General features: G+C 37.3%; 2 protein-coding genes across 2 annotated transcripts; one reads left to right on the forward strand and one right to left on the reverse strand.

Moving 5' to 3' along the window:
* The first annotated feature begins 3132 nt into the window (after window positions 1–3132).
* Window positions 3133–11582, forward strand: tnnt2b (troponin T type 2b (cardiac)). The gene is made up of 13 exons (XM_040006706.1): window positions 3133–3219; window positions 3366–3410; window positions 3529–3536; window positions 5580–5606; window positions 5732–5753; window positions 5850–5913; window positions 6015–6131; window positions 6219–6296; window positions 6475–6576; window positions 6661–6770; window positions 6903–6993; window positions 8904–8944; window positions 11302–11582. The coding sequence occupies exons 2-13, from the start codon at window positions 3382–3384 to the stop codon at window positions 11339–11341; spliced, it is 729 nt and encodes a 242-aa protein (XP_039862640.1). The 5' UTR covers window positions 3133–3219; window positions 3366–3381; the 3' UTR covers window positions 11342–11582.
* A 355-nt stretch (window positions 11583–11937) lies between these two features.
* Window positions 11938–24909, reverse strand: pkp1b (plakophilin 1b). Its single transcript, XM_040006601.1, has 13 exons — window positions 24556–24909; window positions 22586–22677; window positions 21301–21716; window positions 21042–21189; window positions 20273–20480; window positions 18653–18821; window positions 16872–16989; window positions 16259–16435; window positions 14382–14552; window positions 14089–14242; window positions 13686–13872; window positions 13428–13512; window positions 11938–13076 (listed from the first exon to the last, which is right to left on the reverse strand). The coding sequence occupies exons 1-13, from the start codon at window positions 24860–24862 to the stop codon at window positions 13002–13004; spliced, it is 2307 nt and encodes a 768-aa protein (XP_039862535.1). The 5' UTR covers window positions 24863–24909; the 3' UTR covers window positions 11938–13001.
* Between the last annotated feature and the right edge of the window lie 357 nt (window positions 24910–25266).

The raw sequence follows: 25266 nt of genomic DNA on the forward strand, positions 1-25266 counted from the left end.
TCATTTTCATGTGAGCTGGTGCACTGAGTGGTGACCAGTGTGTGACAGTCACTTTTCTTTCTTCATATTTCCGACATATAAAGAAACATAATAAACGGTAGTTTCTGCTGTTGGATTGGATCTAATAAGGGGGAAAGTTTGGTATTTTGCTAAATTGCCCCCCATTAGTTACTGATGACCAAGGATGCTCAAAATAATTCCTAAAGATTGCAAACTGGTGCTCTGGTCCATATCAGCAAATTTTGATTTTACCACACGGTGGCAGTATTTGCTTGTGACTTCACTTCAAACAACGAGAATAATTGTGGGTTCGGTAATGAATGCGTTGAGTAAACGTTCAGATGAAAAAGCTATCAATTAAGTGAAAGTTGCAGTGATAGCCGGTGGTACAGTAAGAAAAACAAAACGTGCTGGAGTTGAGAGTCTGTGTGTCGTGGAATTAAAGGGAATTTTATAAGTGGAATTCCGAGGAATAAACCTAAAGGCTTATCTGTGTTGTTTTAGTCGTTGACTCAGGTGCCAGAAAGGTGGGGTTTTTCAGCAATAAAGTCAAGAAGAGAAGGTGTGACTTGACGGCTTTTGATCCATTCCGCTAAACAAATATTTAGAAAGTAATATGACGTCTAAAAGGAGGAAAAACAAGTTTGATTTCAAAAACGAATAAAGCCTAACATGGCTTACGAACATCTGTTTTACATACTATACAGAGGCGATTCTAGGTTCAAACGTAGGGCGGCTCAGCTCTCAATCATAATGACAGCAGTGCCTTGCAATTAATATTAATGGAATATGCTGTTTGCATATGCAATTAACATTGCAATTAACAAACCTCAGTTCAGTTGGATACACATTACAATGCTGGATGAGCGATTGTAGTGTCTAGGAAGGATTCAGAGTGAATAATCACAGATTTCAATCTAATCTACCAGTTTTCTCTCATTTCTCATCCTTCTTCTTCTTCTTTGGTGCAACCCTATAAATACAGGGTACCCCTTTGGCCTTTCCCCTTTTCTACAATTCCCCTGTGGGAGAAGTTGGTGTCATTGTATATTTAGCCACCCTGATGTTTCTGATTGTGTTTTTAGTTCAGATATTGCCATCATTGTGCCTCTCTTTGGTAGATACTGTAAATGTGTAGTACGTGTGTGCCACATATGTGTTATAGACACAGTTAATAGCATGAACTGTGTCTATAACTGTGTCTTCCCTACTGTTTCCATTTGGTTGCAGAGGCTGGGGTGGGCAAGTTAATGACTTGGAGGTCTTTGTTTCTTTTACCTTTCATTGTCAGACATAACGCAGGAACACACCGGTTACACAGACACTTCACAAGTCACAGCGTTGTCCCTGCATTATCAGAACAGTTTGAACTTTACAGTTTGAACATCTTCTTTCTGCCACAGGAACAAACGTCTTACTTAGTCTATGAATGACAAAGCAACAACGTCTCTGTGTGAGTGCACTATAACATCATGACATCAACAACACTGGACATAAAACTTGTTTTCAACCTGATGTAAACATACACGTTTGGAAAATATAACACTGAAGATAATTCCAGAAAATAATTCTAAAATATGCTATTATTAGTGCTATTAATATAGCTATTTTTAGGGGTGCTCTGATGAAATTTGGGGGTGCTTGAGAACCTATGTACTATACCAATGTTAGAGATCTCTCCACAGAACATATCTTTATTAACATGATAGTGTTGTAACCTGTGGTTTGCATCACGGTTGTATTACATGGAAAGCAGAGGAATAGATGCTTTTACTTTGTAAAAAGCAAACTTTCAAAAAAGAAAAATGAATGATTAAAAAAAAGGTCAACATCCACCTTTATATTTGTGAGCTTCAGCCTCGTTCTTTATGCGTATGGCAAAATAGTTTTTGAATCAAAGAAAATCAAAATAATGATATGACACGTACAAGCCAAAATGTGAAAATGTGACCAGCTTTTTTTTGTATGCTTGTTTTTTTAGTGGACAAATCTTTAACAAACGTTCATCTCAAATGAGACTGAAACAAGACAGCATGTTATTTACCCTGGTCCACACTTATGGGTACACAGGGTTGCATCATTGAGCCTGTTAGGAAATCACACTGACAGTAAATTCCTCGACCAAACTGATTCTGACTCTGTGAATGATTAACACAAACACAATAATGTGCATGCACACAAAAATACAAAAAAAGAAAACATAAATATAAAATTATCTGATCTATGATGTCACTCTGTGTAAATACTTCACATAAAAAAGCAATAAAGAAAGAAAAAGAAAATTATGATAAAATGCCATAATTCATCGGGCATCAGTTTCATATTAGAAACATGTCAAGAGGTTCACTCGGTGCCGTAAAGGAATAGTTTTTACAATTTCCGGCAAAGAGCAATGTTCTTTTTCAGTGGTCCTATATGAGCTCATTTGCAAAAAATGTAACTGACTGTACTTTTGACAAGACGTGACTGACATGTGATAAAACAGAGCCAACCTGAAAAGAGTTAGGGTGGAGGAGGAACTCCCATTGAATAACCTTTGCAAAGAAAGTTTTGGCTTCAGCTGTCAAGACTAATCTTGTGGGGTCAAATACATTACCAAAAACACCGGGAGTATCAAAAGACTTGGCACGGTCATAAATGATGTTGTTGGTAGCATGTTTTTGCATGTAAGGACTGAGGGCAGAGTTTATGATCAAAGACAATAAACACAGGCTGGAGTCTGAAAAAGGGTGTGAATTTTATGTGAGTACTGTTTTTGGTATTCTGCTGTGGGAAAAACGCAGTTACTTCACTGTACAACAAAACTGCAGGCAAACCTTGTAGAAATGTCATACCCATCTTCAGAATCCTAATAGGAAGTGAAAGCAAATATCAGGAGAGCCTGAGCCATGCAAGAATGTATTTGTGTGCAGACAGAAATATTTTTATAAGTATTATAGGTAACCTAACTCATGAGAAACTGAAACCTTCAGAGAGCAATAATCCTGTGCTGTTTGGCGGCGGTTTTACAGAGTAAAAATAGTCAAGGCAAGTCCATAGAGAATACATGTTTTCCCATTCTAGTAGATGCTATCTGCCATCTGTTTGCAGGTATGTGCCCACCCATTGTAGACATGGGCAGCTTGCCGCCATGTGATCCACTACTGGGTTTAAAAGCTTATAGCCCACAGTGAAGGACACAGTATACAATTCCCCATTGAGCCACATTGCACGAGCTGGGTAAGTCTGCATGCTCCTGTTCTGTCTTTTTAAAAAATCTAACAAAATCTGTAACTATTTTATACTTTTTTGTTAGATTTTGGGTTTCTCTCAGTCTGTAGAAGCCAAGTTATTAACTTGGCTTCTATGTATATTCGCATTTACAGGAACTGTATCCTAAACATGTCAGACACAGAGGATGCCGAATACGAGTAAGTACTGAATTATTTTCTGTAGAAACAAAATCGACGTTCGCAAAGTTATGCCAGCGCAAATGGAATTAAAAAGTGAAAGAAAATAAAATTTTGGTCTGTTTTTTTATTTTTTCAGAGGACAACGTGAGTCATTTTGTCAGTTCTCCTAACCCATGCATGGGCTAGATAAGTTTTTGACCGTTTCTGTTTGCACTCTAGTTTACAAGCTGCAGATTCATGCAGCTGCATGTCTGCATGCATTACATAAATCCAGCTACAGTAGAAATGCCTCACCCATATTTACTTTGCCAAAGTTCATTGCTTTTCGCTGACCTCTGCTCTTTACATTGTGAAAGAGATGAATATATTATTGTTTGTTTATACAAACAATATCTATGACAACAATGCAAAATTTTGCTTTTTTTCTTTTGTCTGCCACTTTGTTGCTTTCCACTCTTCCATTTAAACATTCATCATTACTTAACACAGTGCATCTGCTAAGCTGCTGGCTTCACTGCACAGCCCACTGTATTTTTGGCATCTTGTTGCCACTGTAGAGATGGCTGCTATTCTGTAGCTTTTCTGCCAGATTGACCTTTGTCCTCTGAGTCAGTCCTCTCAGTCTGAGATGTGAGATAGTTCACCTTTTATAAACATCCCAGTGGATCTGTCCTTTCCAGTCAAATGGTGCAGTGGGTCACCATTGCAGAGACAAAGGATCATACCTCTATTTCTGTCTCCTTTGTGGGGCTGTCCAACCAAGCCCATGTGAAGATTGGCTGAAACCAAGCAGCACCTGTCTCCCTCTATGGAGATAACAGTAGCTGTTAGTGAGTAATGTAGGTCAGGCTATGTTCTCAGTAGAAGCCCTTGGGGAAGGTAGCAGCAGGAGCACAATACACACGTTCGGTTTTATTCCTGTTAGAGGACCTCCCGAATGCTGGTTTGACTTACCTTCTTTTCAGGAGGCTGAGTTTCCATTTGTGCCCACAAATGTTTGATGGAATGATTCTCCCTACAGACGTGCGGTGAGGATAGGAAAAAAAAAATCCCCAAAAACAAAACAAAACAAAACAAAAAAGCAGAATTTAAAGTACTCTGAAAACAGGGAAGCTGGTCGAAAAAGCCAAAAAGTAATTTCCCCACTTTATTGATATTTTTTGTCTTTGGTTTAAAAGGAATTTTTAAATACAGGAGTGTTATGACTAAAGCCACTTGTATTGTCTGGAACACTATCCGAAAAAGCTAGTATTTTAATTTTAATATTAACATAATACAGTCAAGCAAATATAAAAATATAACACAACTATAAGACAAAAGACAGCATCATAAAAAGAACTTTAACTCTATTAAAAAATGAAGTGATTTAAAATAATCAGATTTTCTTCTTACATTTTCAGGTAAGGTATTACAAAGCCACGGGACCATTATTGCAAAGTCGTGTCACTTTTAGATTCAAGCCTAGACTTGACAGAAGGGCTCCATCTAAGGAAAAAAAGTCTGCAAACTAGCTTATAGCATTTCTGTTATGTAGCTTGGAGGGGTTATCCAGATGAGCTCTAAATAACAAACTTTTCATCTATGATGGAAAAGAAGGAATTCCAAAAGTCAGGTAAAAGGAAAATAATGTGTAAAAACATTAAATGTTATTATTTTTTACAATTTTCACTAAACTAAAGTTTCATAGTTGAGAATGCACCTGAACCACAGAAAATATGTTTCTTTTCTTTAGGTGTATATTTTATAAGTGTAAGTAGTTTGTAAGTAAAGTTATACATTTTAAGTGTTAACTCAAAATGTTGCATCGATAGATAAACATTCTTTGTATGGACAGAGACTAGTAGAGACATGAAGATGTCTTTCAAGATAATCTGAAGCAGCCTGTTCTAAAGTGAACAAGAAACGCTTGTATGACTGCATGGCCCTTTATATCTATCATCTCTTTGGGAGACGTTCCTCTTAACGGACTCATATACTAAGTGCTTTACGAGCCTTAGGGTCATTCCAACGCCATCATCACTGACAGCCACTTAGTGACTAAAGTGACAGTGACTAATGTTTTTGTTGCGTGAAGATTTTGTGTAGGTTGCGTCTCATTATTAGGATTTCTACTTCCATGGCTTTATGCTTTAAGCTGTGAGCTTTTTGTTTCTTTAATCAGCATTGACATTGCATATCATCTTTCAGAAGATGCCACAGAGGAAAATGAAGGAGGTACGGAAGGGTTATTTACAAAACACAGGAACTACTGTGTGTCAAAGGATAAGTGTTCTAATATTTCTCAGTGCTTTAATTTAATTTACTAAATGCTTTGATTTTTTTTTATTGTGGATACACAGATGATGCAAAGCCCAAGCAAAGGTAAGAAAAGTTTTAAAATATTTGTATAAGTCAAACACAATACAATTTCCAATAAAATACATACTTAGGTACATTTTTTATTCTTGTTTTCCTTAGGCCAAATTTTGTGCCTGGCTTGGCAGCTCCCAAGATCCCAGATGGAGAAAAAGTGGACTTTGACGTAAGTTAATTTTAAGGCCAACTAAAATGAACAAATAATCCAAACACTCGTAAACTATAGTCCTTTGTTGTTTAAATAAAATATGAGCTTGATGTTTTCAGGACATTCAAAGGAAACGAATGGAAAAAGACCTGACTGAGCTCCAGACTTTGATTGAAGCTCACTTTGAGAAGCGTAAGAAGGAGGAAGAAGAGCTTATTGGCCTCACGCAGCGTATTGTATGTTATTTTTTTCTTTTTATAGTTTCAACAACCATTTGATTGTGTTACGTTTCAACTGAAAATGTCCTTCCTTTTCAATATCAGGAGAAACGCAGGTCTGAGAGAGCAGAGCAGATGAAGATCAGAGCAGAGAGAGAAAGAGAACGGCAGAACAAACTAGCAGTAAGTGTAGTTGCTACAGAGTAACATTTTCAGAACATAACAGATATTTCCTACATGTTTAAGTTGTCTAAGAATCCACAGTTGTACCTATGAATTGTATTCAGTTTGTGCAAATTCAGACACTTCCAGCAGTCAAAATAGTGTGAACAATCAAAGGTACTCTACATCATTTCAACAGGAAGAGAAAGCCAGAAAAGAAGAAGAAGAAGCCAAGAAGAGAGCAGATGACGATGCAAGGAAGAAGATGATTCTGTCCAACCTGACTTTCACTGGATACAGGGTAACAATCTAGTTTACCATTAAAGCATCTTACTATAAAGTCCATATAAAAGTGCATTTCCGCTTGTGCTTGTTTCCTTTCCAGCAAACACAGAGTGGGACAAAAAAACCAACAGAAAGAGAAAAGAAGAGAAAGATCCTGAATGATAGACGCAAAGAATTAAATATTGATCATTTGAAAGAGGACAAACTCAGGTAAAAGGACACTGTTACTAAAACACTTTACTTTCTCTTGATTTATTCAAAATATCTGTCATGTACATAAAAATTATCTTTATTCAAGATCTGATCACTATACAGTAAACTGTGATAACATTTTCTCTACAGAGAAAAGGCTAAGGATCTTTGGGACTGGTTGCGCCAGCTAGAGGCCGAGAAATTTGAACTTCAGCAAAAATGCACAAAGCAGAAGTACGAGGTAAAATGTCAACAGATTCTTGCTGTTGCAGACAAAGATTTCCTCTGAGTGGACAGATTCAGGCCAAGATGAAAACAAAGCATGAAAGTGTGGTGCCTGGGAACACCCATTGCAATGAGTCACAACTGTTTTCTTATATATAATGAGTGGAACTCAGCCAAAGATCCAAAATAGAAGGGATATAGTACTCATCTAGCCAAGGTTTTGGTGATTGTGACCCACACCTGTTTTCACAGCTTGGCTTGTGGATTAGGCAGAGGAACAATAGGAGGGTCCACGACCCTCTTTGGGACACTCCCAATAAGACTTAAAAATCTGAGATTCTCCACCAATTGCTCTTAGAACTGAAGAAGCTTCTCAGATGAGAGGTGAAACGTCTTCAATAAACTTAAAGAAGTCCAGATGTTTTAATGCTTGTCTGTCTTTCTGTGTTAGCCCTGCAAGAGATTCCCGGGGTATATCTGCCCTCTAGTAGCTGAGACAGGCTTTAGCCCTCGCCCCATGACGCTGATAAGCGTTAGTGAATAGATGGATGGAGATGACTGGGTCAGAGCAAGTGGTCCAAACAAGGAACAGTGGTGAACCAGTAGCATGGATGGCCAAGGCTCATTGATGCACATAGGGAGAGAAGGCTGACCCCTGTGTTGAGGTCCAACAGATGTGCTACTGTAACTCAAATTGCCAACAAAGTTAATGGTAATTCTTATTGCCCCTACTGGTGCCTTTGCACCACTGAAAGTGTAACGGCGGGATGCACCGGTGTGAAGAAGAGGTAGACCCAAGAGCAGACACGGTGGAGACAGAACTAGGTTTCCAAAAATAAAGCAAACCTTTATTGCGGCTGATGGCATGACAAAAACTATAAACACAGAGTAACTAAGCGGGCTATGAAACACAGTGTCACAATAAGGGAAACTACAAAAATATGAGATGAGGATAACAGATGATCTGAAACTGACTGAGCGGAAACACACAGACTAAGTACACATAAGGAATGATCAAGGGAAGAGGAATCACATGGGGAAAACAACTGACAACAATTAACACAATGACAGGACAGGGGGCGTGAAACTAAATACAATGAACAAAAAACACAAGGCTCTTTCAAAATAAAACGGGAAACATAACAAGACCCAGACATGACTCGAATTTGACAAACAAAGAAAACTTGGACATGAAACATGACAGATAAACACACGAAGACTTAACCTGACAATCTGACACAGAAAACTTCACACAGGGATGAGACAAATGGGGAGCTTGATAAATCATAAACTAAAACTGTAACCTAGGCATGACAGAATGTAACTAGATAAATGAAAATAACATCAAGAACCTCAGAATACTGGGTCACATGACCCAGGACCATGACAGAAAGTGCTAAAAATGGGCACATGAGGATCAAAACTGGACCGCGGAGCAATGGAAGAATGTGGCCTGGTCGGATGGATCATGTTTCCTTTTACACCTGGCAGCAAGACACCAGTGATACCTGCTTGGAATCCTTGGGTCCTGCTGGATAAACAAGTACAATCCATGGAGGCCCCGCCTTGCCGCTTACAGGGCTTAAAGGATCTGTTTTTAACATCTTGGTGTCAGATACCATAGCACACCTTCAAGGGTCTAGTAGATACCATGCCTCCATGGTTCAGGGCTGTTTTGCCAGCAAAAGGGGGATCCGCAAAACATTAGCTAGGTGGTCATAATGTTATGTCTGACTGGTTTAGATTTAACCTCCACAGTTACTCTTGAAAAAAAATTGTAGTTTGATTTTCTTTCATGTTTTCCTAGTTGCACGGTTTTTATGAAGATGTGATGATTTTTATATAGTAAAGCAAATGCTAAGAAGTCAACATGTTGGTTTTTCACAGTATAGATATCAATGAACTGTTAAACTACTGTTTTCTCAGGTCACGGTGCTGAGAAATCGTGTCAGTGATCATCAGAAAATGTAAGTCTATTCTGTTGTGGTGTCTGTTGACATTGAGTAGCAAAGGTAACGTACAAAAATTAGGATTTTATTTGCTTTCTAACATATAGCATGGACTAAAGACTGCAAAGCTGGGTAGAAATGTAGAACTACAGCAAAGTAAGAGGAGAAAGTAGTAATGAAACTTATCAATAAAAGGTTTCCACCTCCTCTCATTTCACCTTCTCCCCCCCCTGCTTTCTAACAACAATGGTCTCCATTCTTTTGAAACAGTAGAAGAAGTAACCGTTTGTCTTGGCAACCCCTATAGTAGGGCTAAAATTTCCTGAATATATCCAGTCAAACAGGACTGGGAAAAGTGTATGCTGGCATGTCTGAAGGACACATACACACCCAAATTAAGACCATGCATATTTTTCCAGCTGACGCCATGTAGGCTTTACAATAAATATAGTGAAGGGCTGAATAAAAACTAAAAAGTTCTAATACTGGTTTTCATTCAGAATATGCAAAGCAGGAACACACCTGAGTCGATAAGAGAAAAACTTTATCAGACTGAAATAAATCTGAATTTATAAAAACCTCCATAGGTTATAAAGGTACAGGGGACACGGACTTGTGTAGCAACAACAGATAAACATAGTAGGCAGTTATTGGTTAGCACATCCCATTATACAGCTATTAAAAAGCTTTGAGTCACTCGAGTATCTGAGGGCTGCTTTTGTAGTGTGTTCTCCAACACAAATGAGTAGAGTCATGGTAATTCTATATTCAGATCATATGCACAAAAATACGCACACTGTTTATTTTTTATTCAAAAATTTTAATCACTAAAAACCTTTCACTAAAGTATTTTAACTCACCATATTCTGAAAATAATTCAAATGATAATGAAAACATAACTCTTGTAAGCTACTGAAATGCACCCAGTGTGGCATCAAGTTTGTGGAAGTCACAGGCACAAACATTTGACATGGGTCTGTAAGTATTTTGACCATTTTTTTTTTTTAGTAATTTTGCAATTTTATCTATGTACATTGAGATTTAACAAAATATTGCACTGCATTGCAAAAATGACTTTTTCTACAGTCACCCATTTCTAAAGGCTCAAAAGTAATTTTCTGAAAAATGGTTTCATGGCTAGATAAGGCCTCTTCCCTTGTTTTTCTTGACATCTTAAACATATAAAAGAGTTTATTCCTAATGTAAAATTTGCATTTGGTATCTATTCACTTTTTATTTGAAATTTGTTCCAAAGACATGTTCATGCAAGTGAGCGAGGCCATTATTAATCTGAGAGACAGCATCAAAGAGATAGCAAAAACCTTTGGAATGGCCTCATTAACAATCTGGTTCTTAAAAAGGAGGAATGCACTGGCCAGCTCACCAACACTAAAAAGTCTCAATGACCACACAAGACAACTAAAGAGCATGATGACAGAATTATTTCCATGGTTAAGAGAAAAAAAGATTTTTCAACATCAGACCCAGTCAAGAAAACTCTCTAAGAGGTTGTAGTATAATTGTCAAGATATACTTTCAAGAGACAGTCATAAATGGCCATAAAAAGGATTTAAGGTGCAAACCACTGATTACAATCAAGAGCAGGAACAGCAGCCACACAATAGGTATGAGTTCCTAGCTTGGCCAGAAAACATCTAAAAGAGTCTGAACAGTTCTGAAAAAAATCTTTAGACAGATAAAACCAGGAGTAACTTCTACCAGTATGATGGAGAGGAAAAGTAAGTAGAAGAAGCTCTGTTCTGAAGTATATCGCATCGTCTATTAAACACGGAGGAGGCAAAGTTATGGCACAAGTGTGTATGCCTGTTACTGGAACTAGGTCACTAGCTGCAATTGATGTTTTAACTGCTGATAAAGGTAGAAGAATGAATCCTGAAGTGCACAGGGCTACACTCTCTATTCAGATTCAGTGAAATGCTGCAAAACTGATCTTAATGCAATTACTGCTTAACAGTGCAAATGGATATTGACTCGAGTTACTTCAGAAAAAGCAACCCAAGATTTTAGCAAGACAAAGAAATGTGATGTAAAAAGTCAGTGACATGAAGTTCAAATGTTAGAAAAGACACAGGTAAGCCCTAAGACAGAAAATTTACCTAAAATAATTTAAATTTCAAATGCAGCCACAGTGACTTATTTGCATCAGTAGAATGAAATACATTTCTAAAGATCAATTCAAGGGTCAGCTCACAAGGAACGCAGCCACTCAGCCTTGCATACAGGTTTTCACAAACAGATATACGACCAGTGGGAGTGAATACAAGGTTCAACAAGCACTACAGATGACCACCAAAAAGCTAGGCTGTGTGCTCGCTGATATGATGATTCTCTGCTGACTTTCATTTTATTCTCAGTTCAAAGGGAGGCAGGAGCAAGCGTGGCCTGAGGAAGTAACGTCTGACATCAGCTGGAGAAAAACCAGCAACACCAGCAATCTGTAAACGACTGAGAATAAGAAGCTGGATAATAATATTTTCTTAATACTTGAAAATGCAAGAACAATAAAAAAAAGTACGCTCTTTTAGATGTTGTTAGTGGAATACAGTGCATGTTAAGTTACTGATAGCAGACGGATCAGATGATGTGGTTTAACTTGTGTTCATCTGACCATGTGTAACACGTAAAGATTTTTTTTTTTTTTAAAACTGAATCCAAAAGTTTAGAAAACTGACTGAAAGAAATAAGAGCAACTGAACCTATTCTGGTGTGTAGGATTTTGTGATTGCAAGAAATTTAAATAAACTTGTATCTAACAAAATGGATGTAGCATTTGTATCTGTGGCTCCAGCACTCGTGGGAACTTACAGATGAATACCAACTCTATGATAGTTATAAAAGCCACACCTGCTTTAATGAAGCCAGATTGTAGTTTTTGCCAAACTGGACTTAATAGTTTTATGTGACAGATTCCAGTTAGTTTACTTTTACTTTGCCATGCTGTTTTATTTGTGGCTTTTGACATATGACATCCACATAAGGTTGATGCATTCTCACAGTAATACAAGCTTTTTATTAATGAACACATTCAGACACATAAATCTCCAGTGTACAATGAAGTGATTATTTAAAAAAAGGTCAGCTGTGCCAGAAGTCTAAATCTAAATAACACCCACGGACCCAAAATCCCCTCATGGCTGTTCAGTGGATTATGTGGTTTGAAATGTGGACGACCAAAGTTCAAATCTGGTCAACAGTTATATAATAGAGTGAGCGCAACAACAGCTGCAGTGCCTGGATTAATAAAATAAATCATAGGGGTGGAGTAAACAGAATGTGAGAGATGAGTTGCTAATCTGTCCTGAAGCATTTCAAACTGCAGTCAAGGGGTGTGACAAGACATGAATGAGATTGGAAACTTCTTCATGCTGAACCAGTGACCGTGAAAAAGGACTCAGAATTACTCAAAATTCTTGGATTACCTTTGCAGCCAAAAGAATATATTTATTTCAGCTTTATTACCAGTACTGTGTTCAATACAGCTAGCTAATTTCAAAATGGCAATCATACATATGAAATAGATGGACATCCCAACAGCAAAAGTTGTATTTACAAATGGAGATACACATCAAATGTCCTACAGCAGCCATGCTAACAGAATATCATTTATTTTTATTTGGTTATGTTATGCATTGTCAAAATTTTTTACATGTGCATTACATGCTATGACACACATTTTAGTGCGAGATGAAAGCCGAGGCATTGTGTCACTCTATATTTATGCAAGCTCACGGTTCCAAAGTGAAGGCTTGGACACAAACTGTATATAAAAACATGACATGACAGCATTAAAAATGAGAAAAGCAAATAAAAGTGTGCACTTTCTGCATTTTCGCTCTTATTGTACTAGACTTTCACCCATATTCCAACAAGGAAACAGAAATTTACATCATATATAAGATCATGTAGTGATTTGTTCATGGATGCACTATGTAGAGTTTATGGATGAAATGGGAAATGTTGCAACTCTGCTTCTGTGATTTTATGTCCTGTGGGTGTGTAGACACATTGCAGGTGAGTTACTTCACTGAACAACTTTCAGAGGTCTGATAAGCTGTTAATCAACAACCTGAAGTGACCGCTGTACCGCCATGGTGATGTCATTCACAAATAAGGACTTGCTCATCCCTTGCTGCAGGATAAATAGTTAAATATAAATGAGTGTTCTGCATCGGTCAATACACTCGTCTAACAGTAAGTGGTGCATTCAACTCAAACATTTACCTCATTTGCTTTAATGGCAAAGGTAAAAAATGATTTATCTTGACAACAAACATGTGCAAACAAAGTCCCCCAAGTGATTTATAAAACCTGAGCTGCGGGATTCCTCAGCTACATCACTCATGTCTCAGTCGTTTTTAAGCTGGCATTTTAATCCTTCAATCTTTCTACATGTGATTCTCACAAATACCCGAGGGAGGTGTGGAGTCTAAGGTAAGATAATCGGAGGACACACCCAAACATGACAGATCTTAGCACTCACCCGTTTCAGGAAGCTTTGTAAATCTTTGTCTGACCAAAGTTTGCAGAGAAACAGGGCTGACGCTTTGCTGGATTTAGGGAAGTATCTATGAGAGAGGGGAAGGAAGTGTTTAAACTGGATTGAAAGCATGTACAATTTACAAAAACAAATTCCAAACAAATCATAGATATTCCTCACAGCTTAAATAAACCTGTTTGTTTATTTATTTAAGTCATATACAAACCACCAACTTCTCTGCAGTTAAACAAAGAATCTTACATGTTTTTGCTGAGATCGTTCAGGGAGCTTATCAGCTTGTTGTTTAATAAGTTCTTGTTCATCTCGGGATTCCTCATAAACAGGCAGCTGGCAGCCTGGCAGGCCATGGCAAGAGTATCATCAGATTCATTCCCTCCCGTGGTGCCATTGCTGAGGATCACCAGCAGCTCTGGAAGCCCTTTACGACCTTTAATGATAAGATAAACAAAATCCCCTCACTGTTTAACACAAACTAACATTTGTAAAGCTGCAAAGGATTTTTCAGGATGATAAATTTCACGGTAAAGACTATTCTATTGTTTTAGGATGATAAAATTAAGAGTAAAATGCCTTTTGTTTAGATTTAAAATAAAGTACACAATAAAGGCAAATATAAAGATTTTGAATTAAAACCAATTCTTACTGATGGCACTGTGCAGGACAGGGTTCTTTGTCAAGTTGGCTATTAAATCCACTGTGCTCCTCTGCAGGTTGACTTTTTTTGAATTCAAGAGGGGACTGATAACCTGAAGCCCATTCAGTTTCTGTACAATGGTTTGACCAATTGCCCTGGAGACCTGTGAATACAAGAGCCCATATCAGCCTCTGAACTCAGCAAATGACATGACAGCTGTAGATGCAACCAAAATTAAGTTTAAAAGACAAGTGAAAATTTTATCAGTGTTAGACAACTATTTGTAACATATTTCTCCTTACGAGGCCTTCCTGTGTAGTGAGACTCTGCAATATTCCACAACAGGCTTCCCGTGTTTCTTCTCGCTGGCTAGAGCCAAGCAAAAACAGGTAACTCTCCAGGGTTTTGGAATGAAACAGCCAGCTTGCCCCAGCAGGTTGTGACTCTTCAATAACTGGGAAGTCAAAATGATACTGGACAAGAAAGAGAGCAAGATCTTTATCTATCTCTGGCCTACTAAATTGTCCTCCATAAATGAGTTGAAAAAGCATTTTTTAATCTCTAAATACAGGTGATTGTTTTTAAGTAGTGGAGACTCACAGTGTGCATAACAATTTTTGCAGGAACATGAAGTAAATCTGGGCAATTCAGAAAAAAGTGATGGTATTGAATGCAATACGGCAGCGGTCCCCAACCCCGGGGCCTCGGACCGGTCCGTGAGTCGTTTGGTGCCGGGCTGCGAGAGTTGAGGCTCAGGTGTGAAATGTATGGTTTTCAGGGTTTTTATCGGTTTTCAGCGTTATTTTGTTATCGTTTTTATCGTTAACTAGGTTTTCCTGGGTCTTTTCAAGTGTTTTATGAATAAATTTTCTTTTTTTCGGTACCGGTACTAGTTTTATTTTGTTGTATTTATCCGCGACACCTTAAAGGCCGGTCCGTGAAAATATTGTCGGGCATAAAGCGGTCCGTGGCGCAAAAAAGGTTGGAGACCGCTGCAATACGGTACTACACGTTGAAACCCATCCTGCGTGCTCTCCTTATTAATGTGCCTATTTGGATTTTTTTTTTTATACAGCACATTTTATCACAGATGATGTCAATGTACTTTAAGTTAAAGGAAAAATCATGAGTAAAAATGCATAAAAAAAAAAGCCATTTCATCACAGGGTCAAGTACACCACACAACAATTCATCCCTCCACCCCCAAAAATCATGTAGCAACTCTACAAAATGTTTAATACAATTTTGTTTATTGTTAAAAGATTTATTTTAGAGGTCTGTTTGGGTTATAAGCCAACCGTGAAAGAGAAAGTCGGAGATGTACCAAGGGGACACGCCTTTACGAGATTTGAAGACTATTAAAAGATTTCTCAGTCTCTGTTGTGACTATTGGATTAGTCATTTCCGTGCATGTCTAAGAACTGTGGTTTTTTGCTTTTTGAGTAAACATTTTTTAAATAACTATTGAGATGGTGAGATGAAGATATAAACCATTTTCTAAGCATCAGTTTCAGATACACTGAAAAAAAAACATTGATTTTAAGTAATTTTTCAACTTTACATGTAATTTTGTTGCATGAGTAAAATGTAAAACAATACATTTAATAGAATCTGGTCAAATTAAATTAACTTGATCGGTATGCTAAGTGTATTTCTCTTATTGATTAATTATTTGAATAAATATACCTTTGCTTTTAGTTCTATTCAGGATAAAAAAAAATATGTTCTTTAAGTGCTAATATGCTTTTCAGGTGATGTGACTTTAAAAACTGACATACAAACCCAAAATAATGTTTGAAGAAGATTCTGTCTCTTAGTTTATTTTGGGGTTTTTTTTTACAAGAACATGTCAGTTTTGTTTTGAATCAGCTCTAAAAGTTTTATCAAATGAGAAACAGACTGAAGTATAAGGTTACAATTATCACAGACATTTAGGAGCCAGATCGGAAAGTTTCCCACTGTCACTGTCAATTTCAAACACTGGAATTATTAATGACTTCTATAATGTTGGTACAAGTGATAAATCATTTGTCACCCTTCCAGCAGAGGGGAAAGGTAGGAACAACAGGTTCTGTCAAGACTGACAGGTACTTGTAGGCACGTTTTAAACTACTTCTGATAGTTCAAAAGTACTACTTAGGACTTTATCCATTCTAATATGTGCATTTGTCTTTCTCACCTCACGTTCTAGTGATTTGCTCCGAGTGCTGAAACAACCGATGGGACTGATATTGTCCTGGCTGTTGCTCCTGTATATGTTTTTACCCAAAGCATTGATCCTGATGAACAGCTCAGGAGCCTCGGCCTCCAGCTGGAATGTCAGATTGTGCAGGATGCACACACAGTTTTCGGCTGACTGATTTCAACAGGGGAAAACATAGAGACGATAACAGTCACACATAGGAGTTCATTGAGTTCACTGACATGAAACATGTGCAATGTAAACTAATAAAAAAGATGAATTCAAATGAATTTTTATTGACATAGCACCTAATCAAAACATTTGCATCAAGGCGCTTTATACTGTAACCCTACAATAATAAACATAGAATAATGGAGACAGATTTTCAATAATTATAATAATTACATCATGAGTTATTATGGAAAATTACTGTAACATGACAGATGGTTCTTTAAGATCATTTGATTACATAACAAAACAAAACATAGCACTTTTTGAGAACTTTCTAGGTTCTAAAAACATATGTACAAGCTGAACACAGCAGTTACCCTGCTTTCTCTATAGTATGTTATGCAAAACTTACATATACAATGCTTTTCACACAGTTTACCTCATCATCTTCTTTTCCTGTTTGCACACACTCTTTGATATAAGCGACCAAACAGTCGATCAGACTCCGACATTTTCTCATTGTCTGTCTGTAGCTTTGCTTAGAACTGCTGAGGTTTCTGTTGAAATTAAAACACAAGATACATGCTAATTAGACACCCCAGAGTAAGAAATACTGTTGGCAAACCCATCTACTTTTTAATATTGGTAAAAATGTGAAAGTACAAGCAAAGTATATAAATACTTTACTCAGTCATTGTATGTACTCCACTGTGTTTATCTGTCAGACTAAAGCAGTTACACAAGGCCTCACAGAAAAGGTATCAAGAATTCCCTTGAAAGAAATCACATCTAAGAACAATCGAACCCTTACCTTAAAAGTAAACAATGTTAATCCTGTACAGTCATTATTAAAACAGAAAACAAACAGCTGCAATGTAGAATAATACAGGAAGTCAGGCAGGTTCTTTAGATTGGAGTCATGTTTTTAGCTGATACCCTATCATACTCTACGTTATTAGATTACAATGTATTACCAACAATTACAACAGACCTCTGAAGACAATCCTTCAAAAGCAGCAACCCCAATGAGTCATTGAGCAACCCTGATAAAGAAGCTAGCTTACCTTAAAAAAAACCTCATACATATTTTTTAAACACATGTTCAAATTGACTCAAACAGATTTTTGAGTTAATAAACTACCTTGTGTGCATCCATTATAACAATGGAACAACAATACTCAAGAAGGCTGTAGTGTTTAAATAATGTTCAGTTGTTACTAAGGGGCCAAAGGCGTGCAAAGATGATATCCCAGAAACCCTCAGCAGCCAGAACTGTTCATGCAAGGCAGCCTGGATCTACGTTTTTATGCTGTTTACAGCTAATTCTGACACTACCATTTAAGTGTTGCAGTAGGGATCAAGACAGACCAGAAAACATTTTTTCCAATGTTCTTTTATCCAATTTCAGTGAGTTTGTCTACACAGTAGCCTCAGTTTCTTATCCAACAGGAGTGGAACCTGGTGTGGACTTCTGCTGTTATAGCCCATGTGCTTTAACATTCGATGTACTACGGTTTCAGAGGTGATGTTCTTCAGGCCATGGTTGTATCAAGTGGTTATTTGAGTTTCTGTTGCTTCATTAGCTGAAAGAAGCCAGGGCATTCAACTCTGTTCTGAGCCATCAAGAAGGCTCACTGGATATTTTCCCTTTCTTGGACCATTCTCTGTAAATCCTAGAGATGGTTGTGTGAGAAAATTCCAGTAGATCAACAGTTTATGAAATACTCAGACCGGCCCATCTGCCCACAACCATGCCACACTTGAAGTCATCTTTCCTCTCCATTCTGATGCTCAGTTTGAGCTTCAGCAGATCCTGTTAATTGTGTCTACAAACCTGAATGCACTTAGTCGCTGCATGTAACTGGCTGATAGGATATTTATGTTAAGTAGTGGAATAGGTGTACTTAAAAAAGTGCCTGGTCAGTGTATAATCTGTAAATCTCACCTCCATAATGATTATTTAAGACCTCTCACATGTGAAGGAAGCCAACTCTTACACAGTTTTATGCTGCCTTTGGTTTATCACCAACCTTCTCTATCTCATATCATTATAACCCAGTAAAATAAATCAGTAATTAAGGAAAACAATTATAAAAGATTGTTACATAATGCAAACTTTACTGGTTGTTTGATATGTATTCACTGCTCAGAAACACAAAACAGTAAAGGAAAAGCAATGAATTCATTGGTGATGCTCCGCTAGAACATGCTTCTTCTTACCTAAGACATCCTGTGGTGTGAAAAAAGATGTCAGCATCTTTACTGTTCCCATTGAGCTGGTTGGGACCTGTTGTGTAAGGAAGAATTACACGCTCCATTAAAACGGGCAGTGCACTCTTCAGCAGCTCTGGCTTCAGATGGTCTACAGAAGACAGATTCCACAGAAGACCTGGAAAGATAAGGAAACATGACCGGTTAGATCAAAATGTCAATCAGCACTCAAAAAAATGAAATTGGGTGGTTGTTACATTTACAAAATTCAAACTTGTAATGTGAACAAAATAATTTCATGTTTCTGTGGTGAACGTAATTAAATCATGTAGGATCTGCATGAAATCCAGCAACTTAATTTATTCTTGTTAAGATGACATGATACAATCTAGTAAGAGTGGTTAGTTGCCTGTATTCACAAAATTCACAAGATCACACAAGAGTTCAAACCACAGGAAAATCACTGGGGTTAGAAGAGACAGACAACCATACACACACTACGTATATATGCCTTAGCTATTTATTGCGGTTTAACCTGTAAAGGACAAAAACGTAGAGAAAATTCTATATAAAGCCTTGTAATCATAGTTTCCCTATTTTTTTAAGTCTAGATTGACAGCTCGGTGGCACGGTGGTTAGCACCGTTGCCTCGCAGCAAGAAGGTCTTGCAGTGGGTTCTCTCTGGGTACTCTGGTTTCCTGCCACAGTTAAAGTCATGCATAAGTTAGGTTAATTGAAGTTTCTAAAATATCTGTGAACATGAGTGCAAATGGTTGTCTGTCTCTCTGTGATAGACTGGTGACCTGTCCAGTACTCTGACTCCCACCCTATCACATCTGGGATAGGCCCCAGCATCACTGTAACGCTGGTAAAGATAAGAGGAGTGCAAGTTATTATAAATCCATTAACAGTTTATGTTAACCAGACTCTAGACTTTGTTACACTTTGTTGAACACTCCAAAAAAACAACTCTTTAAATGAACGTAAAATGATTTCCACATTAATAAATGGCTTTCTATCACGATTAAGCATTTTTGTTGCACTAACGTAATTTGCATGGGTTGGATCAACTCAGTTAAATTAAGTTGGACTCAACTGTAGTAAAACAGTTGATTCATCATTAATTATGCAAGTTAGTCCAACTCAAGTACATCAAGTTGCAATAACAGAATTGCATAATGCTAAAATAAGCAATTTAATTACGTGGAAATTCTTTCCATGATTTTTTTATCTTCAGTCAAAGAGTTATTTTTTTGAGTGAAATAGTCAATCACTGCCTGTCGCAAAAAATATAAAAGAATTCATGCTGATTTTATAGGTTTAGGTTTATATATGTATTTGGCTGTTTTCTCAACTGTTTTACTATTTTACGTGTTATTCAGATGCAATCATAGAGTTAACTGTTCCTTCTTCAACACATTTACAGAATCTTTGTTTAACTGCACCTAAATGAAAGCCGTTTGGGTAGTTTCCTCTGAAAAACAGTAAACATATATAATGTGCCAGAACTTGATGAGTATGTAAACACTGTTATGTAATACTACACACCAGTGGCTCCCTGTCAGACTTGTTTGGTTAGGTGTGTGTCCGTTTGTATAGAGGTGCATATTTCAGTGTGATAATATGTACCTGTCAGCTGTTTCTGTAGCTCTAAAGAGTTTGCCTCTTTGAGCAGAGCAGCAGCCTGCGTGATGCCACCGCAGCGCTGTATCTCCTCTTTGTTTTTCTCGTTTTTGAAGGACAAGTTACGAAGAGCAGCTGAGACTGTAGAGGTGACTTGCAAACTGGGGCTGCGCAGCAGATTCACCAACGGAGAAATGCCATTAAGCTTTAAGACCTGTGGGAACACATGACTTCAGGATAAGTGCAGCTTGGAATCATTTTTTTATTAGAAAGAAAATGATTTTTGTTCAAGTGATCATTTAGCATTGAATCCATGTGAAGCTTAATATAAAATGATTGCATTATTAAAGACCATAAAGTACATTTTAACAATGGTATAATTTAACGGCTACTCAGCATTTGCTGTAATTGGAAACTGCATTCACTGCTACTACAAATCCAATAAAGCGTCACTGAATAAATTATGACTGAAATCTGAAGGATTTTAAGTTTAACTGGTTTTGGTAATATGCCAGTTGCAATTTTTTAGAGTATCAAATAAAAGATTATTTATATAGCACCACATCACAAAAGTCAGCTGAAGGTGCTTTTTACTGTAACACAAGTGATTCATATTCCATGCATTTCCTTCACCTTTGTCATTTGCCATGTCTCATAAAAGCAATACTGATCCAGGTTACACTTAGGAGGAAATGATAAGCATTCCAACACCACAGCAAGATAAGATAAAAACATATGAACATATTAAGAACATATTAAGAATGAGGTAAGCTACCTCCTCTTTAGCTTTGTCGTCAATGAAAGTGTTGTGCTGGATGTAGGAAGCTCCACAGTGCTGATACGTCTCCTCATCACTGGCTAGATAGTCCACAGCCTCCTTCATAGTAATATCAACTTTATCAATTTTGGCATTTCCATTGGAGCTGTGAAAAAAATATTTAGATATTTGTTTTTTTATTAGCAATTTTGTTTAATCATAACATAAAATTTAAATGTGAAATTCAGGAAATGATAAACTGTATTTTCCGACTCACCCAGAATCCATTTTGCTTTTGAATGAAGGCTCGGTAACGATCAGCTTTGGGGATTTAACTGTGTCTATTCGGCTGTATATGAACTGATTGTTTGCTTTAGTCTGACCATTTGCAGCATACTGTGGTGGGGGTACCGTGGTCCTCGTTATAAACTGGCTGGTGCCGCTTTGTGACCTGCTGGCACCAGTCTTCGTGGTTTGGATTCTCTTTGATGGGCCCGAACGCGATGGTACAGTGCGCTGATGTAATACCAGATTGGGCTCGCTGCGGCTGCTGTTGCTCTGACCGGCTCCCATAGGCCCAACTGGGGCATAGTGACTCTTATATTGATAGGCAGAAGATACTGTGTATCTGTTCGCACTGGATCCCTGGGAGATGTTGGCTTTTTGCTGGGTACTGTTTTTCTCATAGCTGAGCTGCAGAGCCACAAAAAAGATACATGTGTTTGCAATCAAATATATTACTGTGTCACGAAGACTTATTTTACCAGCACTGAGACTCGCATGGAGCAAATCAAACTGTGAAAGAGCATTTTGGTTTGCAACCCTGTGGTGTAATGCCTGGCAAGCTGTTAAATAGATTTTTGTGGGAGGAGCCTCTGGAAGGATCTGAAAACAATTTTTGTGTCTTCACGTTTTCTATTCAAACCTTATATTTACATAGATAGATAGCTACATCTATACATATACATAAAAGAAATAAAATAATAAAATAATGATAAATCAGTACTTCCCAAAGATAGCAATGCAGGTAAGATTTTAGAAGGTTTGGGTGTTGAGCAAAAATTACCCCACAAGACTTGTCTCCAAAAATATTCTGACTCTGGAATGATTCCAAAAATACACGTAAAAAAAAAATAAGGAAACAAGATTAAACTTGATGTGTGATTTTGAATCCAACCCTCAAAGGGTTAATGATTGACCATTGTTACACAATTTCGTTCTCAACAAGTCCCACAATGTGTCTCAGTGGAATATTTCATTCACCCACTATCTGATGGTTGATTTAAGAATTCTTTTATTTTTTAAAAATATAAATACATTTTTGATAATAGTGCCACTAATTAAACAACAAAAACAATAATATTAATACTAATAAAAGAAGATGATATAATGTATGTGGTATTTTTTTAAAATTTAATACAGTCTAAAATAAGGCTCTAATATAAATAATGTCTTTTGGTAGTTTTTTGCCACAATTCCGAAAATGTCAGGAATCATTCCTAAATGCCACAAAATATTTGTGTTTACAAATAGTGAAAAAAAAAAGATATTCATAATCTTACACTTCTAGAGTAGCCATTCTTGAGAAGCATAATTCCATTTGTGCTCTGCGGTGATTTCGGAATTTCTTCAAACACAGAGTCATACGAAGGGCCTGAGGAGAAATGTAGACATTCTTAAGCTGTAAAACAGTACAATAATCACCTGATTTATGATCACCAATTTACAGCATTTGCCTTTAGCAAAAAAAAGTTAAACTTCTTGTTTCCTGTCAGCATATCTGATGTAGTGTTTATGCATAAATTTACCGTGCTGATAGAAAAAAGAAGGAAATGAAATAAAAGTTAGACAACACTTCAGCCTAGTAGAAAGCAGTGGCCTTAAGTGGGAGCATAAACATATCAGCGTCTATAAGGGTTCTTGTCTTTAAACATGTAACGGTCACACTGGAACTCTCATTTTATGAATCCATGTATTAAATTCTGTGAGAAAGTAACACTACACATGTGACATCCACTAACTTTTGGTTTCTTCCTGAAAGAAAGCTTCACTGTGTGCGCTCTCTTTTAACTCTATTACGCCTTTCCTCATAACAACTGATTGCACTCTGTTAGTTAGTTAGGCTTCTGAACAAGTGTCCATTTGTTTACTGACCTTTATGTGCACACTCTGCAGACTGTGCTGTGCTGGACTTGCTTGCTGACATTACTCAAATTATTTCTGAAGTGCATCCTATTGTAGCTCTGTAAGGTCAGTTTTGCAGTATTTGCGGTTCATAACAATCTTACGTTTGTCTTTAAAGCTACACAGGCTTATATTGTCATTTCTATTGCACCGATACTCTGAATCCCCAGTTTGTGAATTGTATTTAGGTTATGTAGCGTCTCTTATAAAAATCCAATCTTTGTTAAATGTTATAATGTGAATAAATATTATTTCCTCCCCACACTTTTTATAGTAAATGAACATTTGTCATACTTCCTGTGGTATAGTAAAGCTGAGCTATGTCAAAAACAACATCTATAATAACTTAAATAATTTGCACCTATCTTTCTTATTTCAAAATATTTCTTATATTTTAAACACAGGTATGTGATTTGCTTGTGTTGTTTCTTTTTTTGTAGTAGCAGTAGATATGATTTAAAAGTACACAGATCAGAGGTGACATTAATATTTCTTTGCAGTTTATGCTGTACATTCAGTTGCACAACCAGTACATTTTGTTAACAAAAAAGCCTAAATTATGTTTAAATGCCTTCTCAGTACTACTGGGGGGAAAACAGGATGAAAACAAGAATACTGAAGCCTTTAAGCAATTTATCAGTTATTAAAAAAAAATTCTATCCTGATGCAAGGGGTCTCCTCTCCTGACCTGACGATGCACCCATGGAACACAAGGGCTCAATGATCAGATGAATAAGCATGAAAATGCAACAAATCAAATGCTATCTTAATTCAAAGCTGAAGTTGAGCTGATGTCGAGTACTCTCCAGCACAATCAAACACTATGCATAAGGTAATCTTTCAGAAAAATATTAGAATCCAGAGACTTGGAGAACCAATAGCAAGGCATTCTAAGACTGATTCTCTTGTTATAACCATAACAAAAAGTCAATTTTTCATTTTGCTTTGATGCATTGTATTATTCAGCTTGAGCTACAGTTTCTCTGTAATTAAAAACAGAATATTATCAACAAAAACATCTACAAATGATTATCATATTAATATGAAGTTTTGGTTTATGTTGGCTTCATATTCGAACATAAAAAGTTATGAATTTCGTCTTGAGGGACTAAGGAGAGATGGTTTTGTGTTCTGTATAGACCTTAAACGGTCTTAAACCCAAACGGGGGAAACACGTTTCTTGAATGGCTTTCTACACGCTAGCCTTTCAGTCCTGAAGAAGACGACAGGGTCAACGTTTTTAACTGCTTTCTTTCACTTTCAGGTTCACAATCTCCAAGATCTCCTCCTTGATACTCCTAAGCGTCCAAAGCTGTATCTGTGCTCTGGGTGTCGTGGCTGATCTTACTTGTTGGAGACAAAGAAGTAGATCCACTCCTGCTGCTGGTGCTGGACTTCGACTTTGTCCGCTTCATACTTTGAACTTGCTCCAGGACACGTTGCTGTGCGCTTCGGTTCTGGTTAACCGACGGCATCGCAAGTGACGTGTCGTCCACATTCCCGATGGAAATGACAGATTTTAACGGGTTTCCTTTCGACATTTTTCTAAATGTCCCGACGGCTCCGCGGGAGATAAGTGAAATTCGACAGCCGCCGAACGTGCAGTCTGAAGAAAGGCGCACCTTGCCCTGCCCTGCGCAATAAACCGCGCCCATGCGGACACAATAGGACAACAGGACTGCCGTAGCGTGACACTTTTACTTTTTTCTGTTGTTTTAACATACAAGCATAAGAAACAGTCTGGCAAAGAACATAACATAGGCGCGTTTAAAGTACTGGAAAATAATAACAGTGAAGCAGTCTATTTGTCATCGAATATTTCTACTTTATGTAACTTCGTTGTAGTTATGCTGCAAGTAATTATTCACCTAGAAATGAATGCCAGGTTTAGTTTTTGTTTAACCAAAACCTATGACAACGAGAGAAAATACTAGATTTAAAGCACACATGTCAGCAAAGTGAACTTGTACACACACACACACATACACACACACACTGTTTGAACTGAAAAGGTCAATAGGCACTCACTCAAAAGATATCAGCTTAAAAACAATCACAG

Source organism: Simochromis diagramma, unplaced genomic scaffold, assembly GCF_900408965.1.
Source record: "Simochromis diagramma unplaced genomic scaffold, fSimDia1.1 OVJJ01000320.1, whole genome shotgun sequence".
Classification (NCBI taxonomy): Eukaryota; Metazoa; Chordata; class Actinopteri; order Cichliformes; family Cichlidae; genus Simochromis; species Simochromis diagramma.